The 19005-nt window shown below is 40.9% G+C and overlaps 4 protein-coding genes across 11 annotated transcripts; 2 read left to right on the forward strand and 2 right to left on the reverse strand.

Annotated features, from left to right (window-relative positions):
* Positions 1 to 78: 78 nt before the first annotated feature.
* Positions 79 to 2021, reverse strand: smdt1b (single-pass membrane protein with aspartate-rich tail 1b). Of its 2 annotated transcripts, none has more exons than XM_019862147.1 (3): positions 1758 to 2021; positions 472 to 644; positions 79 to 384 (listed from the first exon to the last, which is right to left on the reverse strand). In XM_019862147.1, exons 1-2 carry the CDS (start codon positions 1917 to 1919, stop codon positions 507 to 509), a joined length of 300 nt encoding a protein of 99 aa, XP_019717706.1. In that variant the 5' UTR covers positions 1920 to 2021; the 3' UTR covers positions 79 to 384; positions 472 to 506. The 2 variants fall into 2 exon arrangements, with proteins under 2 accessions (XP_019717706.1, XP_019717705.1); XM_019862146.1 differs by having other exon boundaries at positions 482 to 644; positions 1758 to 2020.
* Positions 2022 to 2188: 167 nt separating this feature from the next.
* LOC109511240 (putative RNA-binding protein Luc7-like 1) lies at positions 2189 to 9867 on the forward strand. 2 transcript variants are annotated; one of them, XM_019862136.1, is made up of 10 exons: positions 2189 to 2826; positions 3513 to 3607; positions 3700 to 3798; positions 5191 to 5301; positions 5391 to 5534; positions 5641 to 5817; positions 6475 to 6644; positions 6724 to 6753; positions 6876 to 7028; positions 8943 to 9867. In XM_019862136.1, the coding sequence occupies exons 1-10, from the start codon at positions 2766 to 2768 to the stop codon at positions 9172 to 9174; spliced, it is 1272 nt and encodes a 423-aa protein (XP_019717695.1). In that variant the 5' UTR covers positions 2189 to 2765; the 3' UTR covers positions 9175 to 9867. The 2 variants fall into 2 exon arrangements, with proteins under 2 accessions (XP_019717695.1, XP_019717696.1); XM_019862137.1 differs by having other exon boundaries at positions 2192 to 2826; positions 6879 to 7028.
* A 280-nt stretch (positions 9868 to 10147) lies between these two features.
* Positions 10148 to 14692, forward strand: pane1 (proliferation associated nuclear element). 3 transcript variants are annotated; one of them, XM_019862138.1, is made up of 6 exons: positions 10148 to 10305; positions 11719 to 11795; positions 12248 to 12346; positions 12689 to 12768; positions 12903 to 12994; positions 13298 to 14692. In XM_019862138.1, the coding sequence occupies exons 1-6, from the start codon at positions 10249 to 10251 to the stop codon at positions 13487 to 13489; spliced, it is 597 nt and encodes a 198-aa protein (XP_019717697.1). In that variant the 5' UTR covers positions 10148 to 10248; the 3' UTR covers positions 13490 to 14692. The 3 variants fall into 3 exon arrangements, with proteins under 3 accessions (XP_019717697.1, XP_019717699.1, XP_019717698.1); XM_019862140.1 differs by having other exon boundaries at positions 13315 to 13338; XM_019862139.1 differs by having other exon boundaries at positions 10150 to 10305; positions 13340 to 14692.
* Positions 14693 to 16274: 1582 nt separating this feature from the next.
* mb (myoglobin) lies at positions 16275 to 18070 on the reverse strand. 4 transcript variants are annotated; one of them, XM_019862145.1, is made up of 4 exons: positions 17804 to 18070; positions 17252 to 17358; positions 16947 to 17166; positions 16275 to 16624 (listed from the first exon to the last, which is right to left on the reverse strand). In XM_019862145.1, exons 2-4 carry the CDS (start codon positions 17332 to 17334, stop codon positions 16484 to 16486), a joined length of 444 nt encoding a protein of 147 aa, XP_019717704.1. In that variant the 5' UTR covers positions 17335 to 17358; positions 17804 to 18070; the 3' UTR covers positions 16275 to 16483. The 4 variants fall into 4 exon arrangements, with proteins under 4 accessions (XP_019717704.1, XP_019717700.1, XP_019717702.1 ...); XM_019862141.1 differs by lacking the exon at positions 17804 to 18070 and adding an exon at positions 17671 to 17797; XM_019862143.1 differs by lacking the exon at positions 17804 to 18070 and adding an exon at positions 17527 to 17658 and having other exon boundaries at positions 17252 to 17399.
* Positions 18071 to 19005: the final 935 nt, after the last annotated feature.

Here is a 19005-nt window from a genome sequence, read left to right on the forward strand (position 1 = left end):
AAATAAAGCAAATACCACGCAAAACAACTGTGTCATGCAACAAAATTTGTGACACCACCATGCAAAGACAAGGACACGTTTTCATATTGTAATGACTCACTTTAATTGAGTTCACAAGATGCAAACATGCAAACAAGAGTGAAGGCTTTCCTTTATGTCAGTTTCACATGATATGTGAATTATTGAAATATGTTTAGGTGAAGGCTCCGGCAAGCCCGTGACCCTTGTGAAGATAAGCGAATTAGAAAATGGATGTTTAGGTGACACACAAAAAGACAGAGGAGTGAGATGGGCAGAGGTAGATGGATGGAAGGAAGGACATGTGTCGCTCATCTTCCTCATTTTCCTTTTGCCTTATGATATTCTTCCACTCAGCAATGCACCCTGTACGTAATAAAAAACAAAACAGTTAGGGCAAGTTGTATCATACAATGCAATGAAGTAAAATAGTACAAATTGTGTATGGCTTACATAAGGTCACATATATCAGCATGTCTTAAATCAGTTCAGTCATCGTCATCATCATCCTCCGGGACGAAGATGTCATGCTCCTCCAAGAGAGCGGCAAAGTTCTTGCTGATCAGAGTTCCCACATAGAGGAATGGCACCACCACTGCAGTCATTCGAATGAGACCAAAGGGCGTCTCAAGGGAAAAGAGGACATATAGACGTTAGAATTAAAAGATGGGAGTAAATGATGATAAAATTTCAAACTCCATCTCAGACATTACGTTGTTCTATTCAAACAATGATTCCCAACCACTGTGCCACAGCATGTTAGGAATGTAGGAATTACAACACATTTTATATGCGGCTCCACTTTTTTAAGGGACCAAAAATAATTGTACAAACCAACAATCATTATTCAGATTGTCATCCTTTAATACTTTGCTGAAAATTCTTGAAAATCGGGGAAAGCCTTAAATCTCAAACTCATGTACATCACCAGAAGCAGAAGTCTTCAGTTCCTCCATGTTCGTTAGGCACTTTCTTTAAGGTTTTGTCTTCACAAAGTGAAATGAATGTTCAATCGGATTAAGGTCAAGTAACTGACTAGGTAATTTCACACATTTCCATTTCTTTTCCTTCAAAACTTGATTGCTTTCGCAGTATGCTTTGTGCCTGTTTCCATCTGCATTGTGACGTGCCATCCAATGAGCTGTAAAGCTTTTTTCATAATATGATCGGATAATCAACTAGTGTTTGAGCGCTAATCGGATTACGATAACTACACATGGTCGTAATTTAGTAATTAAAATCAAACGGGGGAAGGTTAATATTAACTAGCAAACAGTACTGTGCGTCCTGTTCGACATCTAAGCACGAGGTGAAAAAAAATATTTGGGAATTAAATGACATTCACTTGACTCAACAATAAAGGCGTACAGTATTGTATATTAGTCAATTTTATGATATGAAAGCGTTACATTTGTGCTGGACCAAAAATTGCATCGGGGAAAAAAGACACTATTTGTTTGGAACCTTTTTTTAAAAGCTCATCAAGATTAACAGTCCACAATTTTAATGACATATTTCCAGAAATGAGTCGGTTCAGTGTCCGCCATTATATTTTAGACAAAAAAAAACTTCCTGGTATTGCCTCTAATTTGTGTAAATACGCCTTCATTGGCTCATTTGACGACGTGGACCCATATCAGCACATCGATTGGCCAAAGGAGATGTCATATATTTTAGGTTCCGCCACCCGGTTAGTCATGTTTCTTCGCCTTGACAAGACGGCCTCCCAAAACACTTACTTTATCCGGTTTCGGTAGGATTGCACCCGACGACGACGAAACCACACTTCTGATTTGCGCCGTCCTGTTTAGATATGGTGTTTTCGAATCGCTGTTACGACGAAGCAGGCCCGCGTTCCTGACTATGGGTCGTAGGGAGAACCGTAAAACACTCGTCGCCATTTTCCCAGTGTCAAAACTGTGGGCGGTATCACTAAATGACGTACTGGGTGTTTCCTTTTGATGACGTCGGGTTTCATTGCAGCCTTTATCATACACGAGGTCGAAGTTGAATGACTTTAAATGCTGTTAAACCAAGACCTTCGAACTCCGTATTACTCACTATCGTCAGCAACCACAATTGAATTCACAATATATTTATTCATGTGTTAAAAGTAGAGCTGTTTCACAGCATAGTCCAGTAGAGGTGAAATATTATACATATTGTTTATACGGTATAGCATTTATGTAGCTAAACTATAAAACCTTACTGCAAAATATGAAAAAAGACGATGGCTATAGGTAAACGCGCAGCAACTGCCTCAAGCCGGAAGTAGCGGTGCGCGCGCTGTCTACGCGAGAACGCGCGGGGACGGGAAGTCGAAAGACGGAAGAAAGGACGCTGAAGCTAAACTTGCCAACTTTAAGCCGACGGGCGACAATCATACACAATGTTACAAAGGAAGTTGTGACTTATTTAGAGCATCGATTTAACCAATTTAAACCAAAGCCTGCCCTAGCCTGCGTTGACGTGTAGTCAACGCTCTATCATTTCTCCACACGACCCGGTTCCTCCGCCAGTTTTCAAACAGGCTCTTAGCATTCTTTCAACCCGGTCACAAAGTCACTTTTTTGAGTGGGGTGTTTTTCAACGACGCCCACGAGTACTAAAATATATCAGCGCACGTTCAGCTTCCTAGCTTAAAGTTTCTACTTGTGGGAGAGAAAGTTGGGGAGCGAGGCCTAGGAAACCGAGGAGGGTTACATGTGTGAGGACCGCGGCCGAGAAGGGACTTACTCGCCACAAAGATGTCGGCCCAGGCTCAGATGCGAGCGATGCTGGACCAGCTCATGGGGACGGGGAGAGACGGTAAGCATGACATTTGTTGCGTGTCGTCAAATAGAGTCTAACGACAGGAGTTCATGTTGTGTGCTAACATTAGCCTGTGCCATTGAGTTTATGTTGGTGCTAGCGTAAGCTGCATTGCTAACTAGGGCTTGCATGCTTTGCCAGTCATGAGGCTAGTTAGCTACCTGTTGTTCACATGTCAAGTCTAGTATTAAAGTTGGCTTTAAAATATCGTTGAAATGTTATGTGGATTATTTTTTCACGACTCACGGTCTTTCGTTCAATTTTCGTGGGAACCTACACGGTAATTACGCCTGTGTGTGGCTCGACGAAGTGCACCTAAATTAAATTTAACTTCTGCCATCCGGCGAGAGACATGGAATAGCTTAGCAATGTTTAATTAACACACAAACACTCGTGTAAATAATGTCGAACAAAAAGCGTACCATTGAGAATGTATCAACATGATCTTAGATCTAAATAAAAATGCGTTTTCAGAGGTTGAATTTGGGGTTATAATACACACAAAATACATATACAGTAATCTACAACAAAATTTGTACTATTAACACAAAGTGAGAAATACCAAATGTACACTCGTCTATAATGACATGTTGTCTAATGATGCAAAAGTACTTTTTTTATAGTATAAGTGCAAAGTGGTGAGTATAATATTGACAGCGATGCTTTAAAATGTCTTTCAATAGGAGACACCATGAGGCAGAGAATCAAATTCTCAGATGACCGGGTGTGTAAAAGTCACCTTTTGGATTCCTGCCCTCATGACATACTGTCGGGCACTGTGAGTATCACTCACTCGCACGTGCACATGTACTGCATCTAATAAGGTTATGAATGCTGTTTTTTATGTACTCATTTGTTCTGTCCTTATAGAGAATGGACCTTGGAGAGTGTGTGAAAGTCCATGACCTGGCCCTCAGAGCAGACTTCGAGATTGCCTCTAAGGAGCATGAATACTTTTTTGAGCTTGATGTGAGTCATTAAGTCTACTGTGGGGAGATACAAGTCAAAATGACCTGCTATTAACACTCAGTATAGATGCTTAATTTTGATGTCACTTAAACCACAAAGCTTAGTTTCTGGTCAGTATGTTTTAAAGGCATGCACGCAAAAGGAAAACAAGAAGACACGCCTTATCTTAATATTGTTAGTTATTGGTCTACTTATGTTTAGTTTTGTGAATAAGGTCCCTATTGGAACACCTATCCATTGACGCATTGGAACCAGTCATTTGAAGTCGTTGTATAGAAAAACTGAAGTTGGTTGGAGGGAAAGATCACCACAACAATCTATGTCTCGTGACACAGTATGTTGATCACTACTTTAATGGTATAAAATGTCATTCGTTAAATTATTGGTCTCTGGATAAACTCTTCTTGCTGTACGTCAAAGCATTTCACACTAGCTTTGGTCGCGAGCCGCACATGAAACAGTCCCTGACATAAAGTGATCAGTCCTTGTATGTTGTCATCATGTAAAGTGGTCATGTCAAAGATTTCAAAGCCATTGTGCTCGTCATCTCTCACACAACTTATTCGCTCCCCCATCCCCGGTCTAGAATTACTGCCAGTATCACACAGTAAGATTTCAGATCTCCATTTGAGCGATTAGAGCAACCGTGAACAGCACAGGTGTTCGCCATTGTTATGAACACAAAGCAGACTTTGCGACTGTTTTGCCTCTTGACCTCAGTCTCACTTGACCACCTGCCTTCAGACATGGAAGCCTTTGCACGCAGCGTACAAACCCGACATCACACAGCAAGAGTGAAACCTGTACGATCTAATGCGCCAAGGGTCGATGCCTTTAAAAATACCTACAACTTTGAAGTGAAGAATATACACCACGTAACGTACATAGAGATAAAAGCATTACGCCTACAGCGTCACTGTTAAAAAGTTAGTCACACCATGTTGTTTTAGATCAGTAGTCCATCCATTATACCGTTTAAAAAATTTTTAATCACAGTATACTGCCATTTCCCTGTCGTCACCCATTCAGTCCATGCTAGACAACTGTGGGTTTCACCCTCCTATCCCATGAGGAGAAACTTGGTTGCCCTTTTTCTTAAATGAGGAATTAAGGATTGTTGTCTTAAATGTGCAACCACAAATACAATCTTTAGGTAAGAACCAGGCTGAGGTAGGATCTGAGCGATGACACACTTTCTTAACCAAACCCTCCTGTCTTCTTAAGACTACCGTAAAACACACACACACCTGTGATTTCCTGTGACCCTCCAGGAGTGAAGAAGAGCCCCACATAGGTTCTACTGCACTTAACAGCTATATCATGCATTTTCATTAAAGAAAACCACAGTGGCACATAGCTACTGACCAAAAGATCTTGCATGTTGGTTTTCAGGCTGCTGAGCACCTTCAGTCTTTTATCGCCGACTGTGACCGCAGGACCGAGCTGGCCAAGAAGAGATTAGCAGAGACTCAAGATGAGATTAGTGCTGAAGTAACGGCAAAGGTGACAACTGTGGCGCTAACACCGCCCAAATCAAAACCAACCAATTAACTCCATTCACTGCAACACTAATTCTGATCTCTTTTGGTTAGGCTGAACGTGTCCACGAATTGAACGAGGAGATCGGGAAGCTGCTTGCTAGCGCCGAGCAGCTCGGAGGCGAGGGCAACGTGGATGAGGCCCAACAGTTGCTTGAAAAGGTGGAGACGACCCGCATGTTGAAGAAAGAAGCTGAGGTTAGAAGACAGGATGACTGATTTAAGTCTTAAATGGGAATGTTGAGGTGCTTCTCAATTACAATTAAGATACAAAAGTCTTGTTGTCTCCTGATTTCTTTTACAGGATATTTACAGAAACTCAATGCCAGCCTCCAGTTTTCAGCAGCAAAAACTGCGAGTGTGTGAAGTGTGCTCAGCCTACTTGGGTCTTCATGACAACGACCGGCGTCTTGCTGACCACTTTGGGGGCAAACTTCACCTGGGCTTCATTGAAATCCGTGAGAAACTGGAAAAGCTCAGGGTAAGGCACTTCACTCGGGTCACATATGCAATGGACACACTTTGGAATGTTTGAGAGTGTTTGCCAACCTTTATTGACCAAGGCACATATTTTTTTTGTAATTATTTTTTTCTTGATAATAGGACTGGGTAATTATGGCTCAGTAGTGATTTTTTTTAATTATTCAAAAGAAATAAAAAGGCTGTAATTTTATTTTTCAGTTTGATATTTAACCTTTTTTAATATGTGAATTATTTTGTTTAACCACTGCAATGAGTGTTTGACTCCATATTATCTCAAGCAGCAAAGTCAAGACAGAAATATGTCTGGGAATTTATTTTGGAATGTGTGCATCGTACAAAATGCTTGGGAAACAATTATTTTTTCCATTAAACATTTTCTATTGATATTGATCACCCAACCCTACTTGAAATCTATCAGAGTGATAATTTTTGTAATCAAGAATGAATTTAGAAGTATGGTACAATTTCTTCCTGGTGCACAGATGAACTCGAAACACAATGTTGTGCTACAGCACATTATTTGGGACTCACTTCACTCGAAGATATTTCTAAAAGCAGATCTCTACGAAATGATCAAAAACTCGTGTTTGTGTCTTTTTAATGTTCAATGTTTCTGAAACGTGAATGTCTGTTCCCGGTGCCATTTTTAATGCAGAAAGCAGTAGTGGAGAAACAAGAAAAAATGCGTACCAGGCGCAGAGAGGAGCGAGAACGAGATGATGAACGGGATAGGCAGTGGGAGGTGGAACGGGAACGAGAAAAGGAGAGAGAGGAGCGGGAGAGGGAACGAGAACGAGAATGGGAACGAGAGCGTGAGCGCAGGAGGTAAGAGGTCCCCCAGCTGCCTTATCCTGTCCTGCCATCAGGTATGATGGTCTTTATATGATGATGTGTTCCCATCCAGGTCACGATCCAGAAGCGGAGACCGATACAGGTACAACTGCTATAGTTTTACATGTCATCAACCATGTAAATGAAACCACCTTTTGCAGAATTGTATTAGTCAAATACTAACGCCACAGTGATATGTCTGATCAATTTCTTCACGCACAAAAGTAGGGACGGAGGCAGTTCGTCCTCCCACCGGTCAAGACGCCACCGCTCCTCTCATTCTCGAGAGGAGGGCGGGGACCGGGAGCGAGAGAGGAGGCATCGACACAAGGACAGACACCGCTCACACTCGCACTCTCACCGGCACAAGAGAAAGAGGTGGGACAACACCCGAAACATTATAAATCTTCCCTTGCAGAGTGGCATTACCTCTTCAGCCTTGGAAGATTAGTCAAACATCCGTTTTGGGGAGAGAGAAAAAAATGGTGGCGTAATGTGGTAGCAAAATTGCACATCCTCATTACATTAAATTACAATGGGGCTCAGCACTCACCTGCCACCATTTAAAATGCCTCTCATAATTATCCCCAAATAAAGTATCATTCGCTCTCTTGTATTTTAGACCACAAAAACTTGTCATTTGAACAGGTATGTGAAGAGGTATAATACCCACTGTCTGTAACGCCTCTGGAGAACGTAACGGGGGGGTTTAAAACCGGCACATGTTACAAATTGAAGAAGGGGGAAAAAAGGGTGTAGATTATATTTGCCTTGTATGGTGCACCTTTATATGGGGTCACCATTCGCTTCCACCAGCCCTTGTGATCGGCCCCGGCCATCCCTGGGTTTACCGCACCTTACGCCCAAAGGCAGCTGACTCCAAATCACCTGCGACCTGAATGAGCATAATAAAAAATAGTGGGTTGGATAGTTTCCACACTATAAAGTGGGGATTAAATTGTAAAGAGACTTTGTGGACACTCTTTATACACATAATCTGTGCCATCATAAAACATTTATTAACTTTACGGGCACATTTGAGCATTTTTAACCACCGGACAAGTGGAGAGCAAGTTAACTACTGCTAATAGTGCAATGTAAAGTCATCTTTGATAGAAGTAGTGGGAGGATTGATTTCTATTTCCGGTTCTGTGGTCATTACCAGCCGTCAAAATTTGAATGGTGGTTCAGGCATATGACTGAGCAGTCAGTACAGAGACGTGTGGTGCGTTGTTACGTCATAAAAGTTCAATTTTCAGTTCTATGGTTATCACGTTTTGGCTTTCTTCATGTTGATGACATTTTGGAATATGTTTTCTGAAAAGCCAAAGAACAAGTTAAAAAAACATTTAAGATGATCGTTGAGTTTAGGTAACGTGTGGTGAGAGGCATGACAGCAATTTGGTTTCAGGGTTTAAGTACAACAACAAATGGATCTCATGCACTGCAGCGTGCAACAGCGTTTCCGGTGGAAATGTCAGATGACATAACAGTTTGTGCTTGCAGAGCTTTCCAAGTAAGGGTGTTCTGATTGGGGTTTTATGCTGATGATTTCAATACAGATTATCCACGAGTGAGTCCAATGCCGATCACACGAATTAGCTGGACATTTTTTCAATTTTAGAGCTGCTCACTAACGATTAATCGATGAATCACATTTACACATTTGATAGAAACATTCTTTCCAAATTTGCATCCTTGTTATACAAAAGGAACGTTTCAAATTGACAGTGCAGAAAATGCACGCATACTGTGCTTCAGTTGCTCTTTTAAACTACAACATGTCAGAAAATAGTGAAAAGTGTTGACCATTGTTTTCCTAATTAAAAGCAGATGTTTGCAAATGACATACTGTATTTGGATTTAAAAAGATAGTCGTATGCTTCCTGAAGGACTACAGAAAGGTGAGAATATTTGCTGTTGAGCTAATCAAGAGACGATTTGCAGTGGATGAAACACCTTTAAGGAGCCTTTCAATATGATCTTTTTTTTTTTTTTTACATCGGCAGTGAAAGGCTTTGATCAACATGCGTAGAGATGGGTATCGTTAATATTTTAATGATACTACTACTCTTAACGATACAGCTTATAGATCCGCTCCCTTAACGGTATTCTTATCGACTTTTTTTCTTTCGAAAACATTTTTATATAAGATAACCTTTATTTGTCCCACACTGGGGGGAATTACATAATTTTAAAATAATTTAGATAAGTGAATGGTTTGAATAAATCACTATCGTATGGTTAAACATTAAACATGGCAAGTCTCTAAACGTGCTCCTTTTCCAACAGGTCTTCCAGAGAAAGATCATCGCACACCCGTGACCTTGAACCCTCCCTCCCCCAATTGCGCAGTCAGGAGGGCGCCTTGGAGGAGTGGCGAAACAACAGGGCGGAGTACAAAGACTGGGAGGACCGGGAGAGGTCCACCTCCCCAGACATGGGGAGGGAGCGGGAGAGATCCCTGTCCTTGGAGCGGGACCGACATTCCAGCTCCGAGGAGCGGGAGTCCGGAGAGATTTGAAGGACAGAAAGGGGCAGGATGGAACACATCTCTTGATGTCAGTCCATTGCATTGTTCAGCAATTATCAACATAGGAATTCATGTTCAAAGTGGCATGTGTACATTAGCAGGGTGGAAAGTTAATGGGGGAATGAAGGGATGTTGTCAATTTACGAGGCAGAGCAACTTTTATACGACTTTGAATTGAATTTGTTTATGCCAGATTGTTTTGACCCTGTGGGAGGTCTGTTTAACTTTCCTCACAACATGCCGATTTCTTTTAAAGTCATTAGTTCTGCTTTCAATGTTTCTCTTTTTTTCCCCATTAGGACTCTTAAGTTTCAGTAGGTGTGGCTGATTGTTACAGGTGTTGGAAATATTAATGATGCATAACCACTACAGTACAATTTGATCTGGGGTTAGAATGACAACAGACCCTTGTATTTGTTCTTTTGTTTACTGACTTGAAGCCATTTGGAAAATCTGGTACAGGCGTTGAACATTGGCCTTTAATTCAAGATAAAGACGCTTGGAAATTAAAACTTGACGACTCATCAAACCGCTTCTGCTCAGTGTCTGATGTGACGTGCATGTTTACATCCTATCATGTGGCACAGGGGTGTGCTGTCTGCTGCGGTTGGTGAAGGGCTTCTGTTTTGCTGTGCTGCCACAATGAAATAAACGTTCTGCTCGATATGCAATGTACTACACTGACTTCTGTCTGGTGCACTTTTTCTCTCTTTATCGTACAGTTTTGTACGGAATTTACAATGATTAACAAAAAAATCAAAGAATTTGAAACGGGCTGATTTTTTTTTATGTCTGGTTTTGGCATTTATCGCCTAATCCGTTGAGGAAATTATAAAAGTGTCTTGTCTAAATTTACAAGACCGCCCTGGATATGTTGGACGCGCGATGGGGTGGTGTAGTATTCTTTTTTGGCCACTGGGTGACTGAGGTTTTAAAACATGGAGAAGCGTCATGACGTCACGCGTATTTGGAAAAGAAGCGCGCAACTGAAAAAAATGGCGCAGGGAGAACGCTACAGCAAACCAATGCACACTCAAAAACGTCCTTTGTGACATTTGATTCACCATGTCGTTACTGAAACCGTTTAGTAGGCGGCCTGCTCTGAACACCGCTACCATATTGGTAAGTCTTTAGAGCTTTATTTCCGGCGTAGAATTAAACTGTCTTGTGTGAAAAGTATTTTTAAATGCGCAAGAGTCCACAAGTATGGGTCAACGTAAATATAAACCGAGAATGAAAGAATGACGTTCACAATCGTCGAAAAGTGTCGAAATACTAACTGTCCGAATTCCCCGAACATTATTGTGCACGAACACTATCTGCAATTAAAAAGTAAAGCTAGTCACCGATGTGGTGTCAGTGGCCACCAGGTAGCCTCCAAGGACCGTATGGGTAGCCAGCGGGTCTGTTTGAAGAGTAACTCGCTGGTGGGACATTGTGATTTTCTAGGAACGTGGTCGACGTGATCATTTAAAATTGTAAAAGCTGCAGAGATTCATGGAAATAAAGTGTCACATGATGTATTTATCTGTTTCCCAGTTATTCTGAGAAACCTTTAACTTAGTCTGTGTTTTTGGAATGTGGGAGGAAACTGGAGTACCCGGAGAAAACCCACGCAGGCATGGGGAGAACATGTAAACTCCAAACAGGGAAGCCGGAGCTGGAATTGAACCTGGTACCTCTGCACTGTGAGGTCAACGCGCTAATCGCTGGACCACCCGGCCGGCAACAGTTAACATAATATAACAAAATAATACAACACAACACATAAAACACAGCCATGCAATCTTAACCACTTTTTCTGCATGCAATTTGTTGTTTGAAGCAGTTATAGATGAAAGAGGAGAGAATCAAAGTGTCCTTTCACCAGTGGATCAGAGACGTCATGCTGAAAAAGTGCACATGTCTGCTACAAGCTCAGTTTGAAAGCAAACAAGAAGCTGTAGCGTCCATTGATGAAAAATGTGCCTAATTATTAAAAAAATAATTTTGAGGTGCGTGCAATGCTTAGTCAGCAACTAATCGCTGATCATTATTGATAGTCAATAAATCGTTTCGATGGCATTTTGTTTCATTTTTAATTGTACAAATGCATAGAATTTCGGCTTCTCAACTGTAAATAGCCGATTTCTGTCATGTGAAATGAAAGTAGACTGATGCACTGTATGATCAAGGAAGTATCGCAAAAATAGCCAGGAAAAAGTAATGTTTTGCTCCAGCGAGCTTGAAATTTGTGTCAGAAACTCTTGACTCGAGTAAATATATACATATATATATATATATATATAGAGAGAGAGAGAGAGAGAGAGAGAGAGAGAGAGAGTTTATGAGACAGTTTTCAAATGTGGTATGATTAGCAAAAACTAAAACCAGATTAAAATCCATTGAAAAACTCCCTGCACAAAAAATCATATTGAGTCTTGTATTGTCTTTGTGTTCAATCCACATAAAGCGTTAGTGTTTACTTTGCGAAAACAATTTTGGAAAGGATGCTTCATGCTGACTTTTGCCCCCCTCCACTCCCCCCCAATTTAGCTGGTGGAAAGAGAAGAAGAGTTTCAGCAGAGATTAGCTGAAGTTCTGGTGGAGGAGACGGCAGTCACGTTGAATGTGTGAGTAGTGCTTCATCCCCCAAACTGCTGATATTACTAGAAAAATGTATTTTAATAGTCGTTTTGGAGTCTCTGACTTAGTGAGCTGTGACAGTGTTCCGATTCAATAAAATGAGCCATCATTGCCCTCACAAGGAACTAATTGTTTTATGCTGCATTAGTTCTACCCTGCCCAATGGACTGTATTTATATGGCTCCTTAGCAGCAGTGGGGCCACTTTATATGATCCTGGCTGATGGCGGCTTGCAAATGCACACTGCAAAGTGCCCCATTGTGCATAATTAGGAGTTCTCAATGTCTTGTTCAAGGACACATTAAGACAGTCTCTCCTCCTCCACCTCCGGAGCGGTGGCCCAACTCATACCTATTGAATTGACAACTGGATTTGTCCGTTTATCACATTGGTATTTTGCAGTCTGAAGTCCTACTTAACAATGTTGTTTTTCAAACAGGAGACTAGCAAAGAGTCTCCCTCTGCCCTTCGAGAACCAACACAGTCGCCCCAGGATAGACTTGGTGGTTTTCATCGTCAACCTCACCTCTGAACTCAGGTACTGCATGTCTTTAAAACCATGTTTCCAAGTCTGTGTGCTAATAACCTTCGTAAATATTATAACCGCAGGGCCAGAACATGCAAACGCCACTTAGAAAGGCCACGGCCAAGACTCAAACCCACAACCTCAGAACTGTCAGATTGATGCACCAAGCACTTTCTTTTCCGCTTCAGAAAAATTATGAAATGTCAGTTCAACTATCTATAGGTACTTATTTATAGGTCTTAAATAAATAATTAATGATGATAATAACAATGACAATAATAATAATAATAATAAGCTTGCAATGGTGGCCTTCACTGGGTTATTTTATTTATTTATTTTTATTTTTTGTCACAGTCTGCAATCTGCCCGAGCTTCCCTCAAATATTTGGACCCGGGATATTTTCTTGGAAAAGTCTGCTTCATGGCCACCAACGGTATATCAAAGGGATGATCAAACTCATCTGGGCTTGTCATTATTTACACTGCCCCACGTTTCTGTGTTGTTGTTTGCAAAGGACAGAATTTTGAAGCCAAAGCTTTTGCTGCATGTCTCTTTTGTAACTCGTAGCACGCAATGCAGCCGTCCCCCAAGAGCGCCTGGACACCCTCAGAGGGCTGGCTGCGTCCTTACGCTGCACGCTGCTCTTTGCAGAGGATCAGGTTTGTGACAACTTTGCTTATTCCATACATACACTCGACAAATCCAGAATGTCTCAATGGCTTTTTTTTTTTGTCATGTTTGCTCAATCCTGGAAAAATAAACGGGACTTTGCAAGCTGAAGTCATGTACACCTAGGCTTTCGGTGCAGCCCCTGAATTGGGATATAACCTCTGAAGATTGCTGAAAATGGAGAATCTAGGCATGAAGAAAATGGGAAAACAAAAATATTATTTCCAAATGAAAGAGATCTTAAAAAGAAAGAAAGAAACGAGCGAGTACACATTATGCTCAATCGATTTTAGGTTCTCCGCTGTGGCAGCGGTGTTAATATTTGTCCCCTGCAGACGGCAGATGGTGCAACCAACGCCTCAGAGAGATTGCTGACCATCCTGAAGGTGGCGGCCGGTCTCGTTCCCATGACGACAGCACTCTATCTGTCCAACCTGACAATGTGCACAGTGCCCTCAAACACTAACGAAGTGGATTTTGATTAGTTACCGCCATCGGACTGGCAAACTCTCTGACTTTAACATGATTATCTTCTCTGTGGTTGTACTCTGCTGTCGATGACCTTTTATTTATTTACAGTCTTGTCCAAATCTGGCAATAGTCGGTACACCTTCACAATCCCATACAAATAACAAGGCTTAGTCATGGATGTGAACCGCACTCATCATACTTGTGAGGCATTTCTACTCGCTTACCTTCTTGAGCTAAAAATCAACCCATTAAGAACACCTCATAGTATATATAATGCAGTGCCGTTCTCAAATCAGCTTGTTTCGTCTGTGTGTATTTCTATCCAATCTGTATCCAGGAGTCAACTAAAACATGTTCAAGATCATATTTCCACATAAACTGATTTCTACCCATGAAAGAGGTTTTAAATGGTGTCAAATATTTAAGCGCCGTGCAGTGGTTGAGGACCCCCAGGGGCGGCTTGTTGATGGCGGTCTTTGTGCCCCATGTCACGTTTTCATCCCGCATTGATGCACGTGTGCACTTGCTATTAATAGGTTGTCATCATGTCAGTTATCAGTCATTCATGTTCATCTGTTGTTTTGTAGCATGCAGCAAGACACTGGAGGCACACGAGGGGGGCTGAGGAATTTGACTGGTAATTTCAAAATCCTTGCTCCGAAGTGTCTTTCATTTAACATTTATGGCGGCAATTTGACCGATTAAAAGAAAAAAATGGGGGGAGTGGGGAATTAACCAGGCTTCTGGTTACTATAAAGTGGAACTGATTCTGATAAAGCTATTCTATTCCCTCCCATTTAATAACAACCCAAAATGCAGTGCATCGTGAATCTGCCCAAAGATAGAATATTAAAAGAAATGTCACGAAAGGTGAAAATAAAAAGTTGAGAACATAAATTCTAATATCGCTCGGAAGATGAACTTATCCCCAAATCATTAAAAATAACTGACTCAATGAAATTACTGCAGTGTTGGTCAAGCTCCTTTTTTAAATGTCAACATAAAGTATTAAAATGCCCTTTTGCTCAAATTAGTCTTGTCCTTTTCTCTGCTTGATACGAATGTATTTATGTGAACTGAGTGTGTGCTAGAGCTGCATTGACTACAGTGGTACCCATCTCTAGTCTGCCCAAACTTCTCTGGAAGAAACTTAAAAGATTTTGGGTTTGGTAGTTTGAATCGTTGTAACAATGCTTCTTGCCAATATATTTAATACAGTTAGCCAGTTTTCCTCTTGAGATGGTGTTGCATTTACAACCATTTACTGTACTGGATCGGCTCCCAAAATGTTTCAAATTGTCACTAGTTTGAACAAAATATGGTATTTGGAAGATGAACTGTCTTGGCAAAATTAACATTATAGAACAATCTATTAACACAATTTCCTTTGACACTCTTTCAAGAGGAATGCTAACATGTAGCATCCTAATATCAAGCATGATGCAGTAGGACAATTTCTTGAGGAAGATGAAATTCTAGGAAAAGTGTGAATGTGAACAATATCCAGAGTGCGCTGTATAGTGATGTGTAGAAGTTGTAGCATATCCCAAAAAATGGTCAGAAATAACATTGGCGCCAATGAAGGCATTTATTTTCCAGATATTTGAATGGCATCAGATATAGAACTGCAGTGCAGTGAGTGAGGGTGGTTGTGCCACGTCTCACGTCTGCTTCCTGCGCTGATTCACATTCACTATTAATAGCTTATCATCATGGCAATTATCCATAATTCAAGTTCACGTACGTGGAGCCAGACACGGTGGGGGGGGGGACAAGAGCGTGTTTGAAATGTTGCTGGTAGTGTCAGCGTTGATGCTCTTTGGAAATGAATCGAAATATGCCTGAAGTTTTACCAAGTCATCTTGTTTCCAACAGAAGGCCCAAAAAGCAAAACTTGTACCGTTACTTAACTTAGTATGTCTGGAATTGTGGCTGACATATTTCCACCCTTTTTGTTTGACTTCGAAATCATTCAACACGGATTAGCTAACCATGGAAATAGCTTAAGACCGTAACAATGAGAGTCTCAAGCTGGTTTTCCCAAAACAGGTCAATTGGGTTTTGTTATTTCTGTTAATTATGATGTTAGGCTAACATTTTGTTTTATATTAAATTGTCATCATGATCAATATTTTTTGTCATTTTTTTAATGTACAGCACTTGTCGGCAACACATTTCTTTGAGAAACTTTGTATCCAGTTGAGGAACCATATTTTTTTGTCACATGGTCCTTGAAGGGGCTTATTGTTTACTCTGCCTGTGTCCTTGGTAGCATTTGTTTTGCATGCAAGCAGTTGGACGTTAACTTTTGGATTGATGTCTTTCCCTTGCCTGCTTTATTGCTTAATTTTAAAGCCGTCGACCAACACAGTGGTTTGCAGGAATGAGAGGGTTGCGACTCGAGATTAATAGTGTATGTATCAAATTAGACCAGAGTAAAGATTTGACAAAATGAAGTAATTATTCCTCATTAAAAATTGCATTTGATCAGTGTGGCTAAGGACCAAACATGACTCATCTGTTTTGGTCAGGTGACATTCACAACCTGAGCCATGATTGGTCGTTACCTGAGCGCTGAGCAACCATGATGTCCTTTTGCATACGGTGGCATTTTAAAGCCCACTGAACAAGATATTCAACGCTGAGCAACTATGATGTAATTTTTCTGTCAACTGCAAGTCCTTTAAAAATGTTTTTAAATATCTTCATTTTAGTTTACTTAAATCTGCCTACCCCCAAACTGGGGTAAAGTTTGCATCCCGTGAGTCAAAAAAGCCAGGCTTCATTTTTTTACTCTTTTTTTATTACTGAACACTTACAAACATGCACAACATAAAACATTTCATTCTGTGTGTCACACTTTTGTGCAATGTCTATCCAATGCACTGCAAACTCTATTTTGGTAGTGGTTCATCTATTTTGCTACATATAATCTTCATTAAAAAAAATAGCACCCCTAATGGTTGACACATTTTCAAACAGCCATATTTCTTTCTGCAAACTAAACATCAGCCGGCAAAGCCCAGCTCTTTGTAGTCTGCATCGATGTCGGCAATGACGACGTCCATCACGTTATTCAAAGCCTGCTTCCCGGCACTGTCCAATCCTGCCTTCTCCTCCAAGACCTTTGCGATGACTTCTGTGATCAGCTGTAAAAGAGTCAGATAGCAAATAAGACCGCACATTAACTACACACGATCAGGGAGGACATCGAGGCGTGTCAGAAATGTTCCAGGACTCATTTCACAAAAGAGATTTAAAACCCAAACAGCCTCGTTTGCTTCATTCGGTACTTGAGAAGATGTGAGTGAGCCGTTAAGAGATGTGGCCGAGCAACATGGCTTCTTTTCAGTACCCTGAGCATCTGACAGTTCCTGGCCAAGAAGAACATCAACTTTTTGGAGTGACCTTCATCATTTGGATTTGAAATCTCTTTTGTGACACCAGTCCTGGAACATATTTCAAGATGACCTTGTAATTGATGAGGGCTATCTTGTGTTTTGTGGCATGGGTCTTGGACAGAGGTTTGAGGATGTCGGCGTGATTGCCTTTGGCTTTCAGCAGCTCCCCCAGTTTCTTCAGCACTGTTACACCGTGGGCAGAAACGGCCGAATTTCCGGCCAGGTCGGCTTGGGCGATTCCTGCAAACTTGGGGAACAGCTTCTGGGTCTCAGGGTGCTCAGTGAATAAGCTGTGAAGAGAAAATACACTGGGTTGCTGGCTTTTATCGATTAACATTTCATCCCCGACTACATCTGATCTCAAAAGCAACTTACCGAGTTAGAACCAGACCTCCATATGTGTTCAAGTCTGCCTCAACTGGCGCCCAAAACTTCAGAATTGTGTCAAAGTCAGCCATGACTTAAGGATATGTTTGAGGAAACTGTGTGTGGAAAAGATTAGAGAACACTGGGGAATACAAAACTAATTGGAGAGAAATTCAAAGGGAAAAGAGGAGAAAAAAGCAGGACCATTATCCTTTTGTTCCAGTATTACATTTAATGGCCAGCAGCCATTAGGCGTTGCATGAAAGTCTCGATGAATACATTACCTCAGCTTTGACCTCAATGCAGCTGCATTGTGTGGCGCCTTCTTAAAACACGTGCATATTTAATTTTTTAATCCCCAAAGATAAATTGTCATCCAATAAAATGTAACTTTCGAATGAGGAAGCCGGTAACACAGCAAAACCTACCTGTGAAAATACAAATGATCCTACTACGTTAGCCAATTCTTCTTGTTATGACCTCTCATCGACCCTAAGGCTTATATATTCCCTCCCTCTGTCCCATCACCAAAATATCCCAGCCCCTACTCGGAATTCCTACCATCACGCACGTCCCTCCAAACAGCTTCAACACCTCAACGCCACACAAAAGACTGCCACTCAGGGATCAGGATAAACAGGATAATTAGCAGAATGACACTCAAACACTGTGTTCATCGTGTTGTGGTGTTACCCTGACATGGGTTGAAGTGCAAGACTTCAAAGTTCAAACTCAAAAGAGCCAGATACATCTTAGATTTTTCCCAAGATCTAATCCTGCTGTTAATTGGATCCCAAACTTGCAGCCTTCAACTTATTTCAAGCCTCAGATACTCTGCATGACTCAATGAAAAAAACAAAAAACAGTCCAACAACAAAGTGCATGGTTGCGTTTTTATAATCTTCATTTTGATTCTGATTAAATAAAGTACTAAAAACAAATAGCTTAAATCATACAGTATTAGTACTCCCTTGTGACTGATAACCGAAACATATTTTTTTAAATGTGTTTATCATTGTGATTCTATTTTTGCAACGCTATGGAACTGTACATAATATCATTCAAAACTCTGTTTTGTAAGGGAAATGGGAATATTTTTCTTTCTTGATCTGTGTCACATATTCGTATAGTAGTCTAAAACATGTATATTTCTCATTTTTTAATTAGTTATTATTGTTCATTTTTAAAAATAAATTCATTCATTTATTTAAATACATTGGACAATGTAATGGAAGTGTTTTGCTGCCACTGCAAAAAAAAAAGTAAAACATGAAGGGAGTGTGGAGCAAGAGACCAACAAGCAGATCAATCAATCTTGCGTCTGCAGTGATGCGGACTCTGTAACAGTCTGCGTCTGTCGTAGTGAAGGAGGAGCTCGGTCAAAAGGTGAAGCTCTCGATTGTACCGGTCGATCTACATTGCTACCGTTACATATGGTCACAATCTGTGGGTCGTATGAAGAACAAGAACCCGGATACAAGTGGCCAAGATGAGTTTCCTCCGCACGGTGTCTGGGCTCTCCCTAAGAGTTAAAGTGAAAAGCTCGAAAGCTGAATGAAGTGGCAGGGAAGTGGGAAGTCTGGGCTTCCCTGTTTAAACTCCTGCTCCCATGACCTAGCCTCGGATCAGTGAAAGACGTTGGATGAATGGATGAAAAAAAACAAAAAAACAGTCCAACAACAAAGTGCATGGTTGCGTTTTTATAATCTTCATTTTGATTCTGATTAAATAAACATGACTCAATGAAAAAAACAAAAAACAGT

This window comes from Hippocampus comes, unplaced genomic scaffold (genome assembly GCF_001891065.2).
Source record: "Hippocampus comes isolate QL1 unplaced genomic scaffold, H_comes_QL1_v1.1 scaffold7, whole genome shotgun sequence".
NCBI lineage: Eukaryota > Metazoa > Chordata > Actinopteri > Syngnathiformes > Syngnathidae > Hippocampus > Hippocampus comes.

Excerpts from the sequence above, each read along its gene's own strand:
- LOC109511240 (XM_019862136.1), top strand. The coding sequence starts at position 2,766 with ATGTCGGCCCAGGCTCAGATGCGAGCGATGCTGGACCAGCTCATGGGG. Across the intron at positions 2,827-3,512 it reads CATGGGGACGGGGAGAGACG|GAGACACCATGAGGCAGAGA; the intron begins GTAAGCATGACA and ends GTCTTTCAATAG. Across the intron at positions 5,535-5,640 it reads TGTTGAAGAAAGAAGCTGAG|GATATTTACAGAAACTCAAT; the intron begins GTTAGAAGACAG and ends TTTCTTTTACAG.
- mb (XM_019862145.1), bottom strand. The coding sequence starts at position 17,334 with ATGGCTGACTTTGACACAATTCTGAAGTTTTGGGCGCCAGTTGAGGCA. Across the intron at positions 17,167-17,251 it reads GGAGGTCTGGTTCTAACTCG|CTTATTCACTGAGCACCCTG; the intron begins GTAAGTTGCTTT and ends TTCTCTTCACAG. Across the intron at positions 16,625-16,946 it reads TAGCCCTCATCAATTACAAG|CTGATCACAGAAGTCATCGC; the intron begins GTCATCTTGAAA and ends ACTCTTTTACAG.
- pane1 (XM_019862138.1), top strand. The coding sequence starts at position 10,249 with ATGTCGTTACTGAAACCGTTTAGTAGGCGGCCTGCTCTGAACACCGCT. Across the intron at positions 10,306-11,718 it reads TGAACACCGCTACCATATTG|CTGGTGGAAAGAGAAGAAGA; the intron begins GTAAGTCTTTAG and ends CCCCCAATTTAG. Across the intron at positions 12,995-13,297 it reads TGCTCTTTGCAGAGGATCAG|GTTCTCCGCTGTGGCAGCGG; the intron begins GTTTGTGACAAC and ends AATCGATTTTAG.
- smdt1b (XM_019862147.1), bottom strand. The coding sequence starts at position 1,919 with ATGGCGACGAGTGTTTTACGGTTCTCCCTACGACCCATAGTCAGGAAC. Across the intron at positions 645-1,757 it reads TCCTACCGAAACCGGATAAA|ACGCCCTTTGGTCTCATTCG; the intron begins GTAAGTGTTTTG and ends TTTTCCCTTGAG.